Source organism: Mytilus galloprovincialis, chromosome 1, assembly GCF_965363235.1.
Source record: "Mytilus galloprovincialis chromosome 1, xbMytGall1.hap1.1, whole genome shotgun sequence".
Taxonomy (NCBI): Eukaryota; Metazoa; Mollusca; class Bivalvia; order Mytilida; family Mytilidae; genus Mytilus; species Mytilus galloprovincialis.
In genome coordinates, this window is record NC_134838.1 from 129,972,258 (window position 1) to 129,998,259 (window position 26,002).

The window sequence follows — 26,002 nt, forward strand, 5'->3', positions numbered from 1 at the left end:
TAATTACATATTTTTGAAATTTTGAACTTGTGCTATGAATAAAAATTCATCCCATTTTAGTGCTTTGTTATTATATTGTCACATGATCCGTTACCATTAGTTACATGCAGATGTGTTTGGTTTACTGGATGACACATTTCCCTGTCCTGCTTAATAATAACAAACCATGAAATTGGTCAGTAAGTGGATAGATTCTATATATCATGCTTCAAGTGTGATTTAATATTTCTCCACTCAAAATAGTTAAATTTTTAAGCTTTTCAAATATTTTTTCTGTCAAGATTGTATCTGAACAGACTTTCTGTTAAACAATATTAGAGAAAGAGCCTCTTCATTTCTGAAAGCAAGCAGCTCAAGTAGTCGACAATTATAATATAAAATGATGAACCAGACAACCAACAACCAATAAACATCTACATGACAATACTGAATACAATATATATTAATGTTTAAATAATATTACAATATACATCTATAAGAATTCCACCAAATCATGTAAAATGTTAAATAATTAGAAAGTCATGTATCATAACCAAAACTTGAATTATTATTTATAAAATATCAATTAGAACTCTCAAGTGCATAGGGCTGTCAAAAGAAAAAAGTTTGAGTTTTTCTAGTGAAAAATCAGTAAGAAATAATCAAAACTTGAGAATTCATCAACTTTTAAAGATTAGATTTGCTACAAAGTAATTAAGTTAAAAATAAAACACTTGTGAGACAGAGAGACAAACAGAAGTATGGTGACTGTATACCTGTTGTTGTTGGCCTTGCTCTGGTTCCCCTGGCTAAATGAAAATTAAATTTGATTTTATAGAAAAATTATTAACAAAAAAAGTATTTATTAGACTAAAAGGAAATTTTATCAAATTGAAATCTAAAAAAAATCATTGCTTATTTCAAAACTTTTAAATATATAAATGTGGGTTATAACTTTCAAGTGCCACAAATTGTACCCATCACTTATAAAATAGGAGATCCTATGATAATTGTGTAAATATTTTACCTTATTCATCAGGTCTTCATACTCTCTTTGTCTTTCCCATTTAATTTGATCTTTTCTTTCTCTCTGTCTGATATCACTGTTACTAACATAGCCAGATGTAATCTACAAAAAACATAACAACCTCAAAATAACATAATTATATGCTTACATTGCTGTTCATACTATTAAGGGTTTATCTAAAATTAAATAGTTTTCAACAAGAACCTTTCTTTTAACATTTTGAGCTGCCATACAACAGTAGTATTTATATACACTATCCTCATCTTTGCATTGAAAGTTGGGGCTGTTTTTTGTAAGACCAAAATTTCCTGACATCAAGAATCTAAAATTTGAGACAAAAAAAGTCGGACCATTGAAATTATCAGCTCTGAGACACATAAAAATTCCCTGACATGTCAGCAGAGACACATACATCAATACTCTGTCATGTAACACTTAAGGTGTGGTATCAGTATTGATATCATTGGCCATCATGTAGAATGTGTGCCACTGATTTCAAACTCTGTCATGTGAATTATGTGACATGTACATGTATAACATCAGAACACCTTTCAGTTTCTGTCATGTTTCACTTTGTGATATGTATGACACATTGTCACTGTCATGTGCCACTATGTGACATGTATCATATTTAAGACACTGTCATGTTGTCACGGAATATAAGTTCCTTCATAATATAAGTTCAGAAAGGAAAAAATGTTCTGGAATATTATTTCCACAAGAATAAAAATTACAGTATATGTTCCTAACGGGATAAATGGTATAGAATATTTGTTCCAACAGGAATAGATATTATGACAATGTTTATTACAAAGTTTCCATTGGAACTTCTGTTAGGTGGAACAAATATACGTTGACAATGTCACGAATGTGCCACTAAGTGACATGTATCATATTTAAGACACTGTCATGTGCCACTAAGTGACATGTTTCATATTTAAGACACTGTTATGTGCCACTAAGTGGCATGTGTCATATTTAAGACACTGTCATGTGCCACTAAGTGACATGTATCATATTTAAGACACTGTCATGTGCTAATATGCCACTAGGTGACATGTGTCATATTTAAGACACTGTCATGTGCCACTAAGTGACATGTATCATATTTAAGACACTGTCATGTGCCACTAAGTGACATGTATCATATTTAAGACACTGGCATGTGCCACTAAGTGACATGTATCATATTTAAGACACTGTCATGTGCCACTAAGTGACATGTATCATATTTAAGACACTGTCATGTGCTAATATGCCACTAGGTGACATGTGTCATATTTAAGACACTGTCGTGTGCCACTAAGTGACATGTATCATATTTAAGACACTGTCATGTGCCACTAAGTGACATGTATCATATTTAAGACATTGTCATGTGTCACTAAGTGACATGTATCATATTATATGCACTGCTTATCAGATGGTGTAATATGTTACAATGTGACAGTATGACAACAATATTTTCAACACAATACTCTGTCATGTACCACATAATGTGTGGCATTAGTTTTAATGTCATGGGCAATTATGTAACTTTAGTTTTGTGCCACTATCTATTATGTGACATGTGTGGCATCAGTACCACTACTACACAGACTCTGTCATGTGCCACTGTTCCATTACATTACAGACTCTGGCATTTGTCTTACTTTATCAAAGTAAAGCATCATTAATCTACCACTGACAGAAGCAGTGTTTCATGCCAAACTACAAAATTACTGAGTACTCAGTCATGCAGCACAGCCTTGGTGGGTGTGACATTTTTGCATGAAAAAGAATTCCCCTGAATATCATGTAATTATTCTAAACAGAATGTAATATCAATAGTTGCTAACTACCATTCTACTGTACCACAGTACAACTTATAATTGAGGTCATTTAACTCTTATGCTTTAGTAGTCAATGTTATGTATCTTATTTATAGGTCTCTTACAACTATACAATTTATCTTTTAAAAGAAGTAGTAAACATTTCATCAGTCAGGGAAGCTTTCATTACACGTTTCCTTTAACTGTATAGAAATTATTATAACACTCATCCATGGTGAATATCATAATACAATTCTTTCCTCAATACCAAACCAATAAACTATTAACATATTTGTTATAAAATTGAAATGGATTTCAAATTAAATGTTAAGTCTGAATAATACTTTTACACCAGCTGTATTAATGTGTTTTCTAATTATATAATGAAATAAGCAATGAATCCATTGACGGTTATGAAATGATTGTCACTTAGGGAAACAGTTTTTAAAGAATCCAGCAATAAATAAATTTAAATGAAGAATTCATTAATTTTCAACAAACTTTAGCAAAAGTGATATTTTTATTATTTCTATTAAATATACACATGTAGTATGTCAAGAAAAATTGACATATATTTAAATTCCAAAGAACCAATAACATGAATAACATGTGAAAATTTTGTTTTTATGTCATGAAGATATCTAATTTACATTCATAAAAAGAGAAATTGTGTTATATGTCCCCAAATTGATTTTAGAATCCCTTATTACTTCATAGAATCATAAGTTAGTCAGACTGATGCTTGCAAGATTTTGACATCATGGATTATCAGGATATCCCTTGAGTACATCATACAATTATACTTACTGGTCCTTGTTGGTTCTGAAGAATAGATATCCCTCAAGTACCTCATACAATTATACTTACTGGTCCTTGTTGATTCTGAAGAATAGATATCCCTTTCAAGAGTACCTCATACAATTATACTTACTGGTCCTTGTTGGTTCTAAAGAATAGATATCCCTCGAGTACCTCATAACATTATACTTACTGGTCCTTGTTGGTTCTGAAGAATAGGATCCCATCTATTATCTACCATGGTACTCATTTTATGTTCTGAAATATATTAATAAAGACCTTTTAAAAAAATAGGGATGATTTATACATTTGTAGGTCAGAAGCCTTAAAGTATGAACCAAAATAAAGAAAAAAAGGATGGGTGCTTAACCATTGATAGCAATAAGTGCCACTAACTATACACATACATGTATCATAGTTAAGATTATAGCATATCAAAATTAACCCTGATTGTACCAGTTTCATTTTACTTGGACTTATATTATACTGTAGTACTATAGTTGAAGAGTTGCCACCATCAATTGAGATTTGACAACTCCAAATATCTATTTGACTGGCTCTGCTACACATCACCATTAAAACTGCATTTGTGACTGTCAAATATCTATTTCACTGGCTCTGCTACACATCACCATTAAAACTGCATTTGTGACTGTCAAATATCTATTTGACTGGCTCTGCTACACATCACCATTAAAAATGCATTTGTGACTGTCAAATATCTATTTCACTGGCTCTGCTACACATCACCATTAAAACTGCATTTGTGACTGTCAAATATCTATTTGACTGGCTCTGCTACACATCACCATTAAAACTGCATTTGTGACTGTCAAATATCTATTTCACTGGCTCTGCTACACATCACCATTAAAACTGCATTTGTGACTGTCAAATATTCAATTGACAACAGCAAGTCTACAACTACAGTAAGTATGATAGCTACAACTACAGTAAGTATGATAGCTTCAACTACAGTAAGTATGATAGCTACAACTACAGTAAGTATGATAGCTACAACTACAGTAAGTATGATAGCTACAACTACAGTAAGTATGATAGCTACAACTACAGTAAGTATGATAGCTACAACTACAGTAAGTATGATAGCTACAACTACAGTAAGTATGATAGCTACAACTACAGTAAGTATGATAGCTACAACTACAGTAAGTATGATAGCTACAACTACAGTAAGTATGATAGCTTCAACTACAGTAAGTATGATAGCTTCAACTACAGTAAGTATGATAGCTTCAACTACAGTAAGTATGATAACTACAGTAAGTATGATAGCTACAACTACAGTAAGTATGATAGCTACAACTACAGTAAGTATGATAGCTTCAACTACAGTAAGTATGATAGCTTCAACTACAGTAAGTATGATAGCTACAACTACAGTAAGTATGATAGCTACAACTACAGTAAGTATGATAGCTTCAACTACAGTAAGTATGATAGCTACAACTACAGTAAGTATGATAGCTACAACTACAGTAAGTATGATAGCTTCAACTACAGTAAGTATGATAGCTACAACTACAGTAAGTATGATAGCTACAACTACAGTAAGTATGATAGCTACAACTACAGTAAGTATGATAGCTTCAACTACAGTAAGTATGATAGCTTCAACTGCAGTAAGTATGATAGCTACAACTACAGTAAGTATGATAGCTACAACTGCAGTAAGTATGATAGCTACAACTACAGTAAGTATGATAGCTTCAACTACAGTAAGTATGATAGCTTCAACTACAGTAAGTATGATAGCTTCAACTACAGTAAGTATGATAGCTTCAACTACAGTAAGTATGATAGCTTCAACTACAGTAAGTATGATAGCTACAACTACAGTAAGTATGATAGCTACAACTACAGTAAGTATGATAGCTACAACTACAGTAAGTATGATAGCTTCAACTACAGTAAGTATGATATGTAAAATATTTGTAGAATAAAGTAAGGGGTCATCCATAATTGTCAACCATTTTCCAAAGTGTACAAAACGTACACTTGGGGGAGGGGGTTAAAAATTCAAATTTCTATATTGAACTTATCTATGATAGACAGGATCTTTTTTTATTAAGAATGATTGATTCGTGTCTTGAAATCTGAAATTGGTTGATGTACACTTTTTGAGGGAGGTTGGGGGTCTGAAAAAGTGTATGTTTTGTACACTTTGGAAAATGGTTGACAATTATGGATGACCCCTAACACATTACAGTAATAATACAGTTGCATAAGTATGAAGTAAACTTTTACAAAAAATTTTGTGTTCTGTAAAAAAAAAAAAATATCCCCAAAAACATAAATTCAATGTTCTGAAAAATTTAGAAAAACATGAAAAAAATAAAATTGAGAATGGAACTAGGGAATATGTCAAAGAGACAACCTGACCAAAAAGCAGAAACACTTTTTTTCAGGATTCTAAAAATTGGCATATATATACAGAGTGTGGCCATAAGTATTCCTCACTTGAGATTTTCACTATAAATATTTCATACAAAACTACATTTTTTCAAAAAATTGTTTTGGAGTCATTTCTGGTTCGATTTTTAGCAACATGGTACCATTAGAAGCAGATTTGTCACAGGTTTATTTGGTTGTATCTTAGTTGTGGATCATCTTTATTTTCTCAAGAGATAATACACAAAAATTTGTGTTCACATCAAAAGAATACAAAAACAACTGAAGACAAAGCTATGACCATATATTCTTTCCACAATTTAATGTCTTTTAATGCTTTGTTTTTAAAGATCCGACTATAAATGACTTTAAAATATTTTTTGAACAAATTTGTTTTTATTTGAAATACATGTACATGTATATATAGCAAAAAATTGCAGGTGAAGAATACTTTTGGCCATGTCCTCAGCACAGTCTGCTGACAATTGACAAATATGTCATAAATGCAGTCTGCCAACACAGGTTATATACGTCTCTAGTGCAGGAAAATATTAATATTTGATAGGTATAAATGAATATAATTTATTTTATAAACCTCTGTTCATCATTTTTATTTATTTATGACTCTACTGGAATTAAATAACATTAAATTTGTGTCAATATCTATTTTCTAACTTTTGCTTCAGTATTATAAGTAATTATTTGCGTTTTAACCTTTTAATGCGTTAAGGATTATAGTACTAACCTGATTACAACCAAAGCAATTAATTTTATGCACTTCCGTTGTTGAGAAGCAGTCGATGAAACGCGTGGTTAGCAACCGAATGTTCGTTGTTTTCTTGCTATCCAAAGTATATCTGATCTTGTATTTTTATTCAGACGAACCAATGTCACATATTATCCAATTCTGACATTCATATTTAAGTAATCTACCGTTTAATAAGTTGTTTTGATTGTGTAGTTACGAAGCACCTTGCAGTTCTCAGGGAAGTACAATAATATTAGAGTCCCAAAAATTTCCGGAGAAAACACGACAAGTATTCCGATAGTATTTATTGATTGAAAGTTATTCAATAATTTGTCTTTATGCTTTACCAAATTTTGGCTTTTCGATCTTTTGATTGTAAGAAGCTTCTGTCCAAGTTTGGTAAAAATCCGGGATGGTTTTTGTATCTTATAAATGTTTAAAATACTAAAACTGCAGACTGTACATGTATGATATGTAATGTTTACCGTCTGAAAGAAAAACTAAGTCCATCTATAAGTAATTAATATACGAAACTAGAGGCTCTTAAGAGCCGATGTCGCTCACCTTGGTCTATGTGCATATTAAACAAAGACACAGATGGATTCATGACAAAATTGTGTTTTGGTGATGGTGATGTGTTTGTAGATCTTACTTAACTGAACATTCTTGCTTCTTACAATTATCTCAATTTATAGTGAACTTGGCCCATTAATAAAAGAGGAAAATATTTTGTTAAAATTTACAAAAATTTACAAAATTTACAAAATTATTAAAAATTGACTATAAAGGGCAAAATGATGATTGTGGCCAAGTTTGGTTAAATTTGGCCCAGTAGTTTCAGAGGAGAAGATTTTGTAAAAAAAATACTAAAATTTTATGAAAAATGGTTAAAAATTGACTATAAAGAGCAATAACTCCTTTATGGGTCAAATGACAATTTTGGTCATGTTGACTTATTTGTAGATCTTACTTTGCTGAACATTATTGCAGTTGACAGTTTATCTCTATCTATAATAATATTCTCACTCAAACTGACAACTAAAAATCTCACTCAAAATGACAACTACAAGTCTCATTCAAACTGACAACTACAAGTCTCACCCAAACTGACAACTACAAGTCTCACTCAAATGACAACAAAAAATCTCACTCAAACTGACAACTACAAGTCTAACCCAAACTGACAACTACAAGTCTCACCCAAACTGACAACTACAAATCTCACTCAAAATGACAACTACAAGGTCTCACCCAAACTGACAACTAAAAGTCTCACTCAAACTGACAACTAACAATCTCACTCAAACTGACAACTAAAAATCTCACTCAAACTGACAACTAAAAATTTCACTCAAAATGACAACTAAAAGTCTCATTCAAACTGACAACTACAAGTCTCACCCAAACTGACAACTACAAGTCTCACTCAAATGACAACAAAAAATCTCACTCAAACTGACAACTACAAGTCTCACTCAAACTGACAACTACAAGTCTCACTCAAACTGACAACTACAAGTCTCATTCAAACTGACAACTACAAATCTCACTCAAAATGACAACAAAAAATCTCACTCAAACTGACAACTACAAGTCTTACTCAAACTGACAACTACAAGTCTCACTCAAACTGACAACTACAAGTCTCACTCAAACTGACAACTACAAGTCTCACCCAAACTGACAACTACAAATCTCACTCAAACTGACAACAAAAAATCTCACTCAAACTGACAACTAAAAATCTCACTCAAACTGACAACTACAAGTCTCACCCAAACTGACAACTAAAAATCTCACTCATACTGACAACTAATAATCTCACTCAAAATGACAACTACAAGTCTCACCCAAACTGACAACTACAAGTCTCATTCAAACTGACAACTACAAATCTCACTCAAAATTACAACAAAAAATCTCACTCAAATTGACAACTACAAGTCTCACTCAAACTGACAACTACAAGTCTCACTCAAACTGACAACTACAAGTCTTAACCAAACTGACAACTAAAAATCTCACTCAAACTGACAACTACAAATCTCACTCAAAATGACAACAAAAAATCTCACTCAAACTGACAACTAAAAATCTCACTCAAACTGACAACTACAAGTCTCACCCAAACTGACAACTACAAGTCTCATTCAAACTGACAACTACAAATCTCACTCAAAATTACAACAAAAAATCTCACTCAAATTGACAACTACAAGTCTCACTCAAACTGACAACTACAAGTCTCACTCAAACTGACAACTACAAGTCTTAACCAAACTGACAACTAAAAATCTCACTCAAACTGACAACTACAAATCTCACTCAAAATGACAACAAAAAATCTCACTCAAACTGACAACTAAAAATCTCACTCAAACTGACAACTATAAGTCTCACCCAAACTGACAACTAAAAATCTCACCCATACTGACAACTAATAATCTCACTCAAAATGACAACTACAAGTCTCACCCAAACTGACAACTACAAGTCTCATTCAAACTGACAACTACAAATCTCACTCAAAATTACAACAAAAAATCTCACTCAAATTGACAACTACAAGTCTCACTCAAACTGACAACTACAAGTCTCACTCAAACTGACAACTACAAGTCTCACCCAAACTGACAACTAAAAATCTTACTCAAACTGACAACTACAAATCTCACTCAAAATGACAACAAAAAATCTCACTCAAACTGACAACTAAAAATCTCACTCAAACTGACAACTACAAGTCTCACCCAAACTGACAACTAAAAATCTCACTCAAACTGACAACTACAAGTCTCACTCAAACTGACAACTAATAATCTCACTCAAAATGACAACTACAAGTCTCATTCAAACAGACAACTACAAGTCTCACCCAAACTGACAACTACAAGTCTCACTCAAACTGACAACTACAAATCTCACTCAAACTATCAACTAAAAGTCTCACTCAAAACACTTAATTTCGTTCACATAAACTGAAATGTCATATGCACCCTTTATATTAAAGCTATAAACCAGACATCAGAACTTCACGAACAACTTCTAAACGTCATTAGTGAACATCACCAGAGGATAATGCAAAAAAAAAAGGAATACCGAACACTTAATCTCATACTTAAGACTATACTAATATACCAAGCATAGCCAATAGTGAAATGTGGAGACTATGCCTCATATCAGGAATACTGACCACAAAACTCACTCGAAAGACATCGGACAATATGTGAACAAACTCACAAAAGACGTAAAAAGTCACTGTTCCACGTTTTGTGTACAAACCATATATGGAATACGTTCTTAGACAAACTACTTAAAATCAGTCAATAAAAGCATCCAAAGGAAGACAATTACATAAAATGAAAATACTTCTCTGTGCTAATAACAAATTAGAATTGATGCAGTGCTGAACTATAAAGAAGAAGAAATATATGTAATATGGACATTTGCCATAACCCATTTTTTTAACATAAAAATAAAGTGAGGCAGTTTAGAAATTAATTAACCCATGGAATGACAACTCGTGCCACTGCAATTCATCCTGTTATTTTTTTTATCAACTAGTGTTTGGTTTTTGTTTTTGTTTTATGTACTTGAAATAGTTTGTGCTTTTGATACTTTTTGAAGGACTTTATGTTATCTGTACCAATGACACTGTTTTAGTAAGATAATTGAATATGGTTTTCGTCGGTACTAACATCAATTGTTATATAGATTAGACTGTTGTTTGAATGGTTTTACAATAGTCATTTTTGGGGTCCTTTATAGTTGCTAATCGGTGTGAACCAACGGGCTTCGTGTTGAAGGCCGTACTTTGACCTTTGATGGTTTACTTTTACAAATTGTGACTTGGATGGCGAGTTGTCTCAATAGCACTCATACCACATCTTCTTATATCTAAGTAGTTGACATTTAAGCTTGTTTGCCTAGTAAATTGCTAGTGACACTGGGTTTAGAATCATAGTTGTTGTGTACGAAGCGACTGAGTCGTGTGTCACTGTAGCTTTTCAAGTTTTAGTTTTTGATCTTACACACAGGTTCCAGACACTACAGCAATACACTACATTTGATTGTACTTGTGCCTACATGGAATTATCTGAATTGTCAAATTCCTTTTTCTCCTTTTTATCTTTCTATCAATTTTTTTACCATGGGGTAACCCACAACTTTTCAATCAACTTTATTTCCAAAATGTACATAGATTTTGTAAAGAAAAACTTGACAGCTTTAATACTCTCATCACAGTGCCACTAAATGTATCATGTATATTATACTAGTCAGTTGGACTAAATTAAGCCAGCTCACACCAGCTCCACAATTGCTAGTGAATATTATATCCAGCACGGTTGGAAAATATTTTATCCGGAAATAGTATCTCGAGTACAACCGTCAATTGTTTTGATTCGTATTATTAATGTCTTACTTCCGTTCAGTCATGCGCGTACAAGATTATTTTTGAGCGCCAGTTTGAAATGAAAACAGACCAATGATTTAAAAACAACATTTACAACTTTTGACAATGCATATTAAATCTATGGTCGTAGACGGCTTTAAGTCGTATGCTCAAAGAACAGAAATCAACGGATTTGATCCCCTTTTTAACGCTATAACAGGGTTAAATGGCAGTGGAAAATCAAATATTCTGGATTCTATTTGCTTCTTGCTAGGAATCACAAACCTTTCTCATGTAAGTTTGTTTCTTTTCATTAATGAGCAAATATTCTAATTTACACAAGCTCACACGAATGTTAACACGGTGTACTGTGGATATCTTCAATCCTCTATCTTTTGGCCGTATGGGGTATCAGGTCCGTTCGCGCCCAATACATTTTCGCACCCTACACGTTCGCACCTCGCACGTTCGCACACAAGGTCCGTTCGCACTCTACACGTTCGCGCCCAATTTTAATCAAATTCCAGTTGAATAATTGGAAAATCATGATTGTTGTTTTAAATTGCTTTGGTGTAAATACTGAATGTATTTAGCTTGGTATGAGTAAAACATTGAAGATTTTAATTAAAAGACACAAAAGATAATTGTTTTTAACGGTCTCACTAATTAGCGACAACAAGAATTTTAGCGACAACAAGAATTATTTTAGCGACAACAAGCGACAAGAAACTATTTAGCGACAAGAAAACATTTTTTTTTAATTAAAATTAATTATTGCAATAAATATTAAAAGAATGTGCAAAAGAAAATAATTTTTTGCGACAAGAAAGTTAAAATTGATAGAAAAAATGAAACATTATTTACATAATATTTTATCATCTATTATGAATAACAGCCAGTATTACGTTTAATTATTGTATTATGAGATTACTTTTCCTTGTGTTTTAGAACATATTATTTATCTTATAATTTGTTTTTTAAAACTCTTTTCGTGCAATATATATTAAGCTCGCAAAATGAATTATTTGTGCATCATTGTCCTGAAAATATTGACACAAATTGTGAAATACAAAGAACTGAATTCAAACAGGAGGAAAAGAAAATTGAAATGTGAATGCTTTCATCTTTTTATTTGTTTATTGCCTCATTAAACGATATTTATCATGTTTATGCATTATTGATTGAAGATGAAAGGAAATTAATGACAATCTTGAGTTTTCAACAGGTGTTCATTATTTACAATGATTGTATATTCTGGCGCGTGTAATTGTATAGTCTGACATGTGTACAAAGTTGAATGTGTTAATTGGATGTTATTGTAGCAATAAAACAGGGGACACGCGACTCGTTAATCTCATTTCATGTTCCACATGTTTGCTTATCAAAATGGGACCACCATGTACAAAATGTATAAATATTATGTTAGATAGGAATGTACATATTACTATATAATGACTAAAAATAATTAAAAAATTTTTTTTTTTTAAATATATAGACCCCAAGGTAGAACCACGTCCCCGTCGTGGGGTCTGGAAACACGCTTAAATAATAAAGATGGCAAAGCGTGGCTGAGAGTTCTATAAATAAAGCATCAATTGACATAACAAGAGTACACTTAGAGCATAGTATTAAGCAAATGAATCAAAATATTATATGCCATTATGCCTGCTCCATATATATCTCCATTCGTTTATTCATACTTTGACTTTGATGAAAACAGATACATACATTATCTTATACATATTCTTCATATTTAAAAATAAAAAAAAGAAGCTCAATCTCTTTTTTCTTCACAAATGTTAAATTTCTTCATCTACCAATATACTAATATAAACTTCACAATCTCTTTCTTCCTCACAAATGTTTCATTTCTTTGTCTATCTATCATAATAAAACATTTTAATTAGACATATCTGCTCGTATATTTTAAAAAAAACATTAAATACAAATTTCTTTATATCTAATAAAAAAAAAATGTTTTCTTGTCGCTAAATAGTCTTCTTGTCGCTTGTTGTCGCTAAAATAATTCTTGTTGTCGCTTCTTGTCGCTTGTTGACGCTTCTTGTCGCTAATTAGTGAGACCCGTTTTTAACAGCTTGGTCCATTTGATCTGAAACAATGAAACAATAAAATATAGCAATACACTATTATAACTAAAACATGATAAAATTTATTCAGCACACAAAAAAAAAAAAACGTAGTCAGAATCTCACTTTATTTTGAAACAAGTCAATGAAACAAATTTATAGCAATGCACTAACCAAACCATGATTAAGAGTTATTCAACACAAAATAAAACGTTGACAGAAACCCACTTTATTTACAAATTGTTATTTTTAACAATACACTATCAAAAACATGATTAAAATTTATTCAGCAACAAAAAAAAATGCTGTCTCACTTTATTTTGAAACAATGACAACAAATATACTTATAAGAATACACTTGCCAAAACTTAATGACAAAGTTATTAAACACAAAACCAATGAAAATTGGGCGCGAACATGTAGGGTGCGAAAGTGAAAGGGGGCGAACATGAAGGGGTGCGAACGTGAATGGGCGCGAACGGACCCGGATTCGCCGTATGGCACAACTGTTCTCATTGGTGCATATAATTTTTAATAGAAATAATTTCTATCCTGATCCAGTTGGAAGGCAAACGATTTAATGGCTTCTAAGGTCAAGACATTGGTCATGTGATAAAATGTCAGAGTTTACGATATTTTGGTAAACATGCATGCCTCATGGTTTTTGGACTCCTAACGTGTAGCCACTTTATAATGGTAAATGTGAGTTCGTGGTCTAGTGGTTAAGACCGATGTCTACAGTGCTGAAGGTCCCGAGTTCGATTCTCACTCGGGGTGCTAAAAATATCAGTACATCAGAAGGGTAATTTTCACCCTCTCACACACATCTCTGGTACCCAGACCGGAGTTTAAACTAGAATGGGTACTTTGGGGGCCTCGGTTGGTCAAAGTTGTTCCCTACTTGACCTGGAGATCAATCTTCTGATATCTCTATGGTTTGTCTGTTTCCACCGAGTGGCCCGGTGGTTCTCTCCGAGTACTTCGGCTTCCTCCACCATAATAACAGACTTCCCGGTGTCCTAGCACTCCCTTGGTGTTGGGTGGGATTGAGTTGTCCTTGTAAAAATAATTGTCGTATAAATATACGTTAGTGACACATCTCCATTAATCCCGATAGGGAGTGTACATGGATGCCACTGTACCCTCGCAGCTTTCGAGGGGTTCTTCGGATATCGGAGGCATTTACCAGTACATACATACAAATGTGATTGGATGATCTTCAAAAATCAATAATAAAATTGCTAATAAATGATTGGATACGAAAATGTGTCAGCTATTACTTTGATGAAAAAATGTAAACATTGAAATCCGCCATTTTGACGTACAACTGACGTAGGAAACAAACTAATTTTCAATCTTGGATTAAAGGACATTGCGCACATTGCCAGTGTATCATGCATAACCAGTCATGTGCAGATATATCTGTCAATTTGTTTTATACACTTACTTTTCTATGTTTTAGTTAATTTAAAGTTTTAATTTACCACAGAACAGAAAATCGTTCTCAAAGATACCGTAGAAAAAATTATTAATAGGAAGCAAGTTAACTCGTACCACAGGAGACTCGTACCATGTTAACTCGTACCAAAAAAGTTAACTCGTACCAACGTAAAGTCGTACCACTGGGAAGTCGTACCATTAAAAATATATTCAAAAATACGAATGTTTTATGGTGTTTTTTCTTTGTAAACTTAATTAAAAAAAGTTGAATTACTGGAATTTTATACTGGATTTTAATGAAAACTTAGACAAAAATACGTTTTTTTTTTTTAACTTGGACACTAATATAAATGTAATTTCTTAATTACCCTGCTAAGTATTATATTATATTCCTTTGGTTGTGTGAAGGGCCACTACATATACTCTTTATCATAGAGCCATGCATATCTGACCCATAACATGAAAATGACTTTACTTCATATTATAAAAGAATAGTCATGTTAACTTATGATAACAACAGATAGAAGTATTTAACGGCTGGCTACACAGCCCTTGCACGGTTGGATTTTCATAAGGTTGTGCTGAATATTATATCTAATAAATTTCATACTTTTAACTGTTGGTCATAAACAATTTACAACCTTTAAAACACAATAAATTAATTCTTTCAATGAATAAAATTCCTTTGAGAAACAAAAGAAAAGTACCCAAATCTTTTCAATGTTACTGATTTGGAATGATTAAAAATTAAATCCAGTAGTTACATGTATAAGTAAAAATTTTAAAAAGAGTGTATTCAAGGGAGACAACAAAGCAAATCTGCCACGGTATTGTCTATCCAATACACAAAGAACATTAGCTACAAATTGATCATTGTACTTTTCAAATTATATACATTTTACAGACTTAAGAGTGAAATAACTATATATTCATCATTAAACACCAATCAACTGCATTTAAATAAGTTGGTACGAGTTAGCAGTGGTACAAGTTTGCATTGGTACAAGTTTTTTTTTAGTGGTACGAGTTGACGTTGGTACGAGTTTACAATGGTACGGGTTAACTATAATTCGAAAAAATATAGATGGCGCTGTTTGTGGGCGTAAACATTTTACATACAGGTACTTTTTGTGTCGATAGATTGACCTTTATCTGTCAGATTCAGTCGTTTGCCTTTCAACAGGTTGGGAACAAACCCCCTGTATGGTGATTATACCTGTATAGAGGGATAATCCTTCTTTAGAGGGATAAAATTATCCCTCTATAGAGCGTTATATTTGTTTGCACTGGATTTAAAGCAAATTAGGGCAGAATGGCATTTTCTAGTTATATTGGCTATAATCTCTAGCATTATATGCATCAACATATGCACTTTACAAAAAATTGGGATAACCAGTTTTCTACTAAAGTGACAAAACTTGCAATCTATTGTATACCTATCTGAACACCTGATCAACATCAAAAGGAATAGTTGACCTTTAATTTTCGTGTTAAATCTAACAATAGAAATTCTGTAAAGTGAATCTTGAAATCGCATTAAAATATACATGTAGTATATATACCAATACACATAATTAACAGCGCCTGGTGATGTTTTATAGCCTGACCGGTTTCGGTCCGAAAAGGACCTTCATCAGAGGCAGAATGATGGATTAATGTTTGCACCCTATTTATATAGATATGGTAACCGGCGGTTGAGTTAATCGGCGGTTGAGTTTACCGGCGGTTGAGTTATCCAGCAGTTTAGATTTAACTGGCGGTTGAGTTAACCAGTGGTTGAGATTTAACCGGCGGTTCAGAGTGAACCGGCGGATCAAAGTTATCCAGTGGATAAATATGTATCTTATTGATATCTACAGAGGTTCAATTATCCTTTCAGTGGGATTTTCCATGGTTACAGTTATCTATATTTAGCTAATGTACATGTTACAGTAAACTTTCTTTACATGTTACGGTAAACTTTTCGACATTATAGGGTAATCATGTCACCTGATGATATAACCATATTTGGGCTTTAGCATTGGGTAAAGGGTGTTTTAATAATTTAAGAAGTACATGGTAATCATTTAGTCTTGATCTTTGGCTTATGATACACCTAAATATCAAGTCTTGGAATAGTATGTCATGGTAGTCATGTGATCTTGATATTTGGCTTATGATACACCTAAATATCAAGTCTTGAAATAGTACTTCCTAGTAGTCATGCAGTCCTGATCTCAGGCTTACATGTATGATACACCTGAATATCAAGTCCTGAAATAGTAATTCATGGTTGTCATGCAGTCTTGATCTTTGGCTTATGATACACCTAAATATCAAGTTTAATAATAGTATTTCATGGTAGTCATGCAGTCTTGACGTTTTAGCTTGTGATACGCCAAAACATCAAGTCAAAACTATTACCCCCCCCCCCCCTTAACATGAATCTTGAAATCGCTCTGAACTCTTTAAACTTTAAATATGCTCCAATTACAAAAAATGTATATCTGCTGTTCTTTCATATGTCCCTTTCCTTGTTGGTGCTTTAGTCTGTATCAATCCCTTTTTCCACCAGCATCCATATTATAAATTATTGTTCAGGTTATAATTGATTTTTTTGTCAAATTTTGTACAAATTGCAATTTGTACAGGCACTGCATGTATTTGTACATTTGTCAAAATATAAATTATAATTTGCACAAAATGATAACTTGTACACAGCATATATATTTACACATCATAATGAAACTGGGACAGATTAACCGTTAGGTTACCGTATATTCATGTTACATGATCTGTTAAATATTTTAATTTAAGTGGTGATGATCAAGGTTAATCAAAGAAGGGTCCACATCAACATGATAACATCTACTCCAAATCTTGTATACAAATTTTTCCAATATTTGTTATTTTAGGTTAGAGCAACAAATCTGCAGGAACTTGTATACAAAAATGGTCAAGCTGGTGTCACTAAAGCCACTGTCAGTATTACATTTGACAACATGGATAAAAAGCAAAGCCCATTGGGATATGAACAGTATGACGAGATTACCATTACTAGACAGGTAGTACATGTATTATTGAACAGGAATCATATCATCTCTTGTGTATTTTCTAGGGATGCACAGGCTAGCATAGGAGAGATTGTCGCACAATACCAAAAAAAATGACAAAATCGATATCAACATAATAGAAAATTGAACATTTTGAGATCATTGGATTGTGTTACTTTTGGTTTGGGGCAACACAGCCACAGGTATAAACATTTAGAAGTTGTTTGTGGAGAATCGCTGTTAGTTTAGGGTACATTAGGTAACATTGATATAAGATGCTACAAAAAATGTATGATAAAAGATAAAACATGTTTTGCTAGAGAATAGAGAGAATTAAAGAAATAATGAAAGCTTTCAAACAGGTCATCTATTATGTTAATCCTGTTATTTGTAGTAATACTAATAACACTAGAGTATAGGATGTGTTCAGATCTTTATAATGTTAACCATATATTATTTCAGGTGGTTATTGGAGGGAGGAACAAATACCTGATTAATGGTAGTAATGCTAACAATACCAGAGTACAGGATTTGTTCAGATCTGTCCAACTGAATGTAAACAATCCTCATTTCCTAATCATGCAGGGTAGAATCACTAAAGTACTCAACATGAAGCCTCCAGAGGTAATATATGAGACAACTCCCAACCAGAGACCTAATTACATTGAATCTAACAACAAAAGGTCACAGCACAACCTTCACTTAGCACAATCTATACCACATAGTCTGTTACAGTAAAAAAACATGTTGAACATCGGTATACCACTGTTGCCTTTATTTACAGTAAAAAAAGGCCTGTAATGAGCAATGTAAAACAATTCAAAAAAGAAAAATAACAGCCTGATTGATGTTAAAAACAATGAACAAAATACAAATATGATATACATACTGACCTATATAACTATTGTCTTGATGATTTTTTGACAACTTAAAACTATTTCAGCATGCTGATGTCCACATTTCTACATTTCTTAACACTACCGTGTTAAAGCTATATAAGAAAAGAAAAAAGTTCATTAACTTTAACTTGAAACTTATAAAAGAAAACACTGTCTGTTGTATAAATTTTGACTGTTACCGTGTTTACCTTTGTAGATATTGTCAATGATTCTGTCTGTTGTATAAATTTTGACTCTTACCGTGTTTACCTTTGTAGATATTGTCAATGATTCTGTATGTTGTATAAATTTTGACTGTTACCCTGTTTACCTTTGTAGATATTGTCAATGATAGAAGAAGCTGCAGGTACCAGATTATATGAAAGTAAAAAAGAAGCTGCACAAAAAACAATAGAAAAGAAAGATGCTAAACTTCGTGAGATTGATACAGTAAGTTATTAAATAGCACATGATACATTAGTATCAAATCACATGACTTTGGGTGTATGAAACTCTTATAAAAAGGCTATAAAAATATGCGTTACTAAAAATTAAAAAAACCCAAATAGGTTGGGATATTTTTTGAAGTCACTATCTTTTTTTTCTTTGATTCTGATTCTTCAATCATGTACATTCCCCAATATTTGAATTTTGCCAATGTGTGTGCTTGATTCAACCTTCATCCTATTTTGATGAAACAACTGATAAGAAGGTGATTAGGCTTTTGAAGAAATCCTTATTAAATTCTATGAGTTGTTATAAAAATTTGGTGAATTCTCTTTATGCACATCTTGAAAAGATTATATTTACATTTATAATAGAAAAAAATATTTTCCATAGTATAACATGAAATGCATTGAACATGTATCTAATTTGCAGAACAGTGTGTATTTGCAGACATTTTAGAAGGTGTTTGACTTGAATATAATGTTCCTTCATTGAATGAAATTTCTTTATGATGTGCATTGTCCTTTTTTTTCTATAATGTAAGAACTTTGAGCTTATCCAATGTTGATATAATTATAATTGTGTCATAGGTTGTTAAAGAAGATATAACACCAACTATGACCAAACTAAAAGAGGAGAGATCATCATATCTAGAATATCAGAAAATAATCAGAGAACTGGAACATCTTAACAAGTTATATATAGCTTTCCAGTATGTGTGTGCTGAGGTATTTATACTTTAACATCTATTCATATAGTTTTATATAGTTTTCACTGTAGAAAAGGTAATTGTCTCCCACATATAGTTTTCACTGTAGAAAAGGTAATTGTCTCTCACATATAGTTTTCACTGTAGAAAAGGTAATTGTCTTTCATGTATAGTTTTCACTGTAGAAAAGGTAATTGTCTCTCACATATAGTTTTCGCTGTAGAAAAGGTAATTGTCTCTCACATATAGTTTTCACTGTAGAAAAGGTAATTGTCTCTCACATATAGTTTTCACTGTAGAAAAGGTAATTGTCTCTCACATATAGTGTTCACTGTAGAAAAGGTAATTGTCTCTCACATATAGTTTTCACTGTAGAAAAGGTAATTGTCTCTCACATATAGTGTTCACTGTAGAAAAGGTAATTGTCTCTCACATATAGTTTTCACTGTAGAAAAGGTAATTGTCTCTCACATATAGTTGAGTTCCATAAAACTCCCTTATTACATTCAAATTTTAATAAATGTAACTTCCATTTAATAAGCTTAAATTCAGTTGTTGTGGCTATTAAGTCTGTCAGTATCAGTTAAATTTAAATAACTTTACTTTTTATCTAGGAAAGAAAAAAGAAATCAGCTGACGATTTATTAGAGATGCAGGAAACCATAGAGAATACTAAAGTGAAAATGGTCGAGGTGAGATAAAGTTAGATTGGGAAAGTTCAAATGGTCAATTTCTATTAAAGCTAGATCATTTAAAATAGATAAGATCATTTTTAAAAATGGTTGAGTTTACATAATGATAGATTATTAAAGTAAAAACAGTCAATGTAAGGTAAAGCTATATCAATAAAATAGTAGAGGTCAAACGGATCATTAAAGTTTTAAATCGCAATAAGGTAAAGAGAGATTGATAGTAGCTTTCTAGTACAATGATCATGAACTATTTCAATTAGGGTGTAACCAATGTAAAAATCACATTCTAAACTACAGTCTTTGTTTAAAAAAAAATGTTTTTGGCAGTGCCATATGAAATTTAACCACTCTGTCAGGTTTTTGGCAGTGCCATATGAAATTTAACAACTCTGCCAGGTTTTTGGCAGTGCCATATGAAATTGAACCACTCTGCCAGGTTTTTGGCAGTGCCATATGAAATTGAACCACTCTGCCAGGTTTTTGGCTATGCCATATGAAATTGAACCACTCTGTCAGGTTTTTGGCAGTGCCATATGAAATTTAACCACTCTGCCAGGTTTTTGGCAGTGCTATATGAAATTTAACCACTCTGCCAATTAACAGTTATGGGCATTGGTTGAAAATGTGTAATCATTATTGTGCATTTACAAATTTTTAACTTCTAACTCTACACTAGATGAATGACCAAATAAAGGAAATAAGCCAGGTACTTACACGACTGGAGAAGAAACGAGACGAAGAATCAGGAAGTGTATTACAGAAGTTAGAACATAATCTTAGTGAGAAACAGAAAGTAGAGGCCCTTGCTCAAAGTGCTGTCGACAATAAGAAAGAAGGCCTAAAAGCAGAACAGAAAAAAAGGAAAGATCTTGTTAAACAGTCAGATAATGTAAGCATTGATCTGGTATCGGAATAAATGGGTTAATGAATTAACTTTTATTGACCTCAGTTTTAAGATAACTAAGGGTTCTGATATAAATCTGTTTATAAAGTCTTAACTATATTCCAATTCCCCATAGTTAAAAAAGGAAAGAAGATATGAGCTATTTACATCACCATATCGTCCTGACTGACCTTGACACCTCCAGCATGGGTGGAAGAGAACAATTTCCATTATTACATAGTTGAGAATACTCAACCCACTTTATCATGTTATGTACAGTTCAATCACACCAATATTGATAAAACACCAAATTAAGAAACAAATTAAAGGCTTCATAATCTTATAACTGACATTAAAGTTTTAAACAGTACATCAAATAGTGAAAGTTACCATATGTCAATGTATGTGTCAAGAGTATAAGCTTTATTAAATTGATGATAAAATATGTTTACTTTTTCTTTAAGGATAAGAAAACTTTACAGTCTAAACAAAAAGAAATTGACAAAGTGGCCAAAGATTTGGAAAAACTACAAGCACAGAGTAATGAAGACCAGGAGGCCTACACTGCAGCTCAAAATAGATTCCAGGCTGTCAGTGCCGGTCTGTCTAGTAATACAGATGGAGAGGACGCAACACTGAATGACCAGTTATTAAGTAAGTAACCACTCAGATTCCGTCATTTCTTTGGGAACTCTTTTTTGCATGTTTTCTGTTTGACTGAGATTTTAGATTTTTACACTACAAAAGAGAAAAAATATTTCAGTTTGCCCAAACCCGACCCATGATGACTGGGTGTGGGTAGGTAGGTAGGCAAATTCTTTTTTTTTTTATCCGAATTTGCATGAAAATATTAAAAGATCTTAAAACAGTATATCTTTTTTTTCTCTGTCAAACCTTTGTAGAGACAACCAAAAGCCATGAATTTAAAACCTCTATAAATAAATTAGTCTACTATATGATTTGAATCCTGAGATGTTTATAACCCTGACAATTGCTAACTGTGTGAAAGGGCTGTTGGATTTGTGAAGTGATTTTCAACAGTTGCATCAACACGATGTTTGTGTAAAAAAAATATCAGCTGATTATGTAATGATTAAATTTGTTTGCAGTTTTTAAATCCTATTTCTATTAAAATAGATTAAATGTCCTAAAATATTTATATGAATTATTATCTACCATCCTTAGTTTGTGTCTTTTTTATGTTTTGAAAACAAATTTATATTTTACATTATCACACAGGTAAACTAATTTGGCTATAAATAGATCAAAGCATGTTCTGTAGAATCTCCAAACTAAAAACGTATTTGTTATAATTTTATTTCTTTAAATAATCAAGTTTAAATTTTTGAAAATAATCATTATTGATAAAATATAATTGCATAAAGTTAACGTTTTCTGAAGACTTTATTTTTAGGTCATGGTTCTAGAGGCTTCCTCACAAATTGTATAAAAATCCAATATGGCGTCCATAACATGTTTTTACTTTTGCACATGTGAAAAAATATTTCTGACAAAAGTCAGATTTCTCTTGTCAAAAGGGATTTATATTTATATTGCAATAAATTATTCAGAAGGAGTTACATTCAGTTAAGATTATATTTCTGATTCTGTGAGCAATTATAGTTTTATCAAATTCTCCCAAACAGCAACGTACTGACTGTCTAATGAGACTTGTAAATTTGAACTATTTGAATAAAAGGGCATCTAATTTACATGATGAAGGAAGATTATAATTAAAGACAACAATTTATCAAGAAATAATTCCTTTTTATTCAGTAAAAACAAAATCTTCTTGCAAGATTGTAAATTCGCAACTTCCGGATCCATTTCCTGTCAGAATAACATTGAAAATATTCGATTGCATATGGTTTTGAACAAATCTGCCTGAATATTCTTATCAGATATTCGATAACACGATGAAATTAACATTGAGCATGTAGGTAAGGGTTTGGTAGTACAAACAACTACAACATAAAATACTGTGCCACTTCAAATGCTTTACTTCTTTACGTTCGTTAAATCAGAAGATAAAAACAGAGAACATCGAATATCGATTTACTGCGTCTCTTATACGTTTTCTTTTAATCTTATTCACAGTTACTTTCAAACGCAAAGACGACAAACATTAAGTTTTGTACGATGACGGAGCGGACCCAAAATAAATCCGAAAAAAAAAATTCTTCCAAAAAACGTCAAAAAAAGAATTTGAGTCGGCGGGTTTATTTTGGGTCGGTCGCGTTTGGGCAAACATACAATCTTTTTATTTTGGCCAGACCAGTTTCAATTGATCTGTAATTCAATAAGTCTGAATTCCTCTTATCAACATTACACAATTACAAACCATGACAATTTACAGCAAAGAATATATGATTGAATGAATGAAAATATTTTAACATATGAATGCTGTGAATTTTTGTTTTCACTTTCATTTAATTGGAGAGAAATGTTAATTTGTGTTTTTTAGCTGCCAAGAATGACATCAGTAAAGCTCAGACAGAAACAAAACAGGCTCAGATGAGGTAAACAGGATATAACTCCTTTAACGTTATATAATTATAGTGGTCAGAATTGATGTTGTTAAAGTATTATTAATAACTAAATAAAGTATGTAAATGTGGTATGGTTGCCAAGGAGACCACTATTCACCAGATACCAAATGACGAATGTTAGTGACTGTAGAACATTGATGGCCTTCAACAATGAGAAAATCTAATCTGTTTAGTTTAAAAGTATTGACATGACAAATGGTAGAACAATTCAAACAAGAAAAACAACTGCCTGACTAATGATTAGATAACAATAAATACAATATGAAAAGACACCAACCAAAAATTACTGGTTTCTTTGTTTAAAGTGGCACGTAAAGAATATAATTGGGTTTAAACAATTTTTTTATCACTTAACAGTCCCCCTCACTTGGGACAGTGGCATAACTTCACAAAATTTGAACAAACTGTTCAACTTATACAAATCCATTGGAAAGGGTTTGGCTCATCAAATATTTACTTTATTGAATTATAACTTAGATTAAAGCATGCTAGAGATGAAGTAAAGAAGAAACAAGCAGAAGTGAAGAAAACAGAACAAGACTACAAGAAAGATACCTCTGCTTATGATTCTATCAAGAAAAACATGCAAAACTTAGAGGTAAAGCCATTGTCAATTACCATCAGGTTCTTTTGGCATTATCAGAAGCAAATATGCTAAATGTACAGGTAAAACCATTGGACAATAATATGAAATGTATGCAAAGTTGAGAAGTGATAGTATAATAGAAATAAAAGTTTTGTCAATGCATTGCCTCGCTTAATTTGACAAAGAAGTAAAAATTTGTTGGTTAAAGAATTATAACATTGCTCTGGACACAACAGAGAAATTGAAACTTATGTTAATATGAAGAACCCATCAAGACATTATATCTAAGCCTGCCAAACAAAACTTGTAATACAGCATTTTATCACAAAAAGACTGAACTCTGAGGAAAATTCAATCGTAAAGTTCCTAATCAATTGGCAAAAGACATCAAACGAATGGGAAACAACTGTCATATCCCTGACTTGGTACAGACATTTTCAAATGTAGAAAATGGTGAATTGAACCTGGTTTTATAGCGCTAAACCATTCACTTTTATGACAGTCACATCAAATTCTGTTATATTTACAATGATGCGTGAACAAAACAGACATAATAAATAAAAGTCAAAATATGGGTAAAGCAGTCATCACTGTGTTACAGTCTCAAAACAAAAAAAGCATTTACAAAAAAGCACAAAAGCATCTATCGAATAAAAAAAAAACACATCCATTGCCTTGCGTGTCTGACGTCAGAAAATGTTAACATCGCATAGGAAGATATTTTGTTGTTCAATGTTTATACAAAAAAATTATTATTTCACATTGGGAATGGTGGTATACAGGATTAAAAAATCACAAGTTATGTTAGAATTAATTTCAGAAATAGACTGAGATTTGTCCAGAAGTAGCTGTTTATTGTCAATAACCTTTGTGTTAAGGTACTGATCAAAGACACAAGACGATTATTAGCTCTGATTATGAAATATACTTAACATGAACTAATAATGTTTTTTGATAAAATACAAGTTCCAAATGGGCTTGTGTGAAAAATTGGTGAAAATATTCATAAAATACATTATTTCATTGATCCACAAAATTGTTACCAACAGAAATAAATGATTCCACACTTGCATAAATTTGAGGATTTAGTATCTTCTTTTTTTTATAAATAGAATGAAATGAAGAAATTGGGTTATGAAGAAGGAATAGATGAAAGGTTAGCCGGAGAAAGAAGAACATTGTCACAAGAAGTTCATAGACTGAAAGAACAACTAGATACTTTAGAGGCCAGGTCAGACTTATTCAAATACTCAACAGTAGATATATATTTACTCATCTAAAATACTCAACAGTAGATATATATTTACTCATCTGTCTTGAAAAGAGAGTCACCTACCATCCTAGAGTTATGCCCCTTTAGGACTGAAAATTACATTTTTATTCGATTCTGCACTGTTACTTAGTTAATTTCAGCTAAATTTTATTGAACTCATACACAATGATAAACAAGAGTGCATACACTGAAATGTCTCGCCTTCTTTACTAATCATTGATATTATGTTGATAGTCCTAAGTATAAAGCTTGATTACA

General features: G+C 32.0%; 2 protein-coding genes across 44 annotated transcripts in view; one reads left to right on the forward strand and one right to left on the reverse strand.

Annotated features, from left to right (window-relative positions):
- Positions 1–7,030, reverse strand: part of LOC143059249 (uncharacterized) — a 58,408-nt gene extending 51,378 nt beyond the window's left edge. For 15 of the 39 annotated variants that reach the window (XM_076232989.1, XM_076232976.1, XM_076232961.1 and 12 more), the window contains exons 1-4: positions 6,773–7,027; positions 3,809–3,873; positions 1,007–1,108; positions 756–788 (exon numbers count right to left, since the gene is read on the reverse strand). In XM_076232989.1, the coding sequence (XP_076089104.1) occupies positions 756–788; positions 1,007–1,108; positions 3,809–3,865 (192 nt within the window). In that variant the 5' untranslated portion in view covers positions 3,866–3,873; positions 6,773–7,027. Of the gene's footprint in view, positions 1–755; positions 789–1,006; positions 1,109–3,624; positions 3,663–3,808; positions 3,874–6,772 lie in introns of those variants that run through there. The other 24 variants (XM_076232888.1, XM_076232842.1, XM_076232773.1 and 21 more) reach the window with 6 other exon arrangements.
- A 4,173-nt stretch (positions 7,031–11,203) lies between these two features.
- The window catches only part of LOC143059494 (structural maintenance of chromosomes protein 2-like), a 33,253-nt gene continuing 18,454 nt past the window's right edge, over positions 11,204–26,002 (forward strand). For all 5 annotated transcript variants that reach the window (XM_076233007.1, XM_076233020.1, XM_076233029.1 and 2 more), the window contains exons 1-11: positions 11,204–11,462; positions 17,590–17,739; positions 18,190–18,351; positions 18,945–19,055; positions 19,643–19,780; positions 20,376–20,453; positions 21,130–21,342; positions 21,801–21,990; positions 23,801–23,855; positions 24,363–24,483; positions 25,584–25,702. In XM_076233007.1, coding sequence (XP_076089122.1) covers positions 11,295–11,462; positions 17,590–17,739; positions 18,190–18,351; positions 18,945–19,055; positions 19,643–19,780; positions 20,376–20,453; positions 21,130–21,342; positions 21,801–21,990; positions 23,801–23,855; positions 24,363–24,483; positions 25,584–25,702 — 1,505 coding nt within the window. In that variant the 5' untranslated portion in view covers positions 11,204–11,294. The remainder of the gene's footprint in view (positions 11,463–17,589; positions 17,740–18,189; positions 18,352–18,944; positions 19,056–19,642; positions 19,781–20,375; positions 20,454–21,129; positions 21,343–21,800; positions 21,991–23,800; positions 23,856–24,362; positions 24,484–25,583; positions 25,703–26,002) is intronic.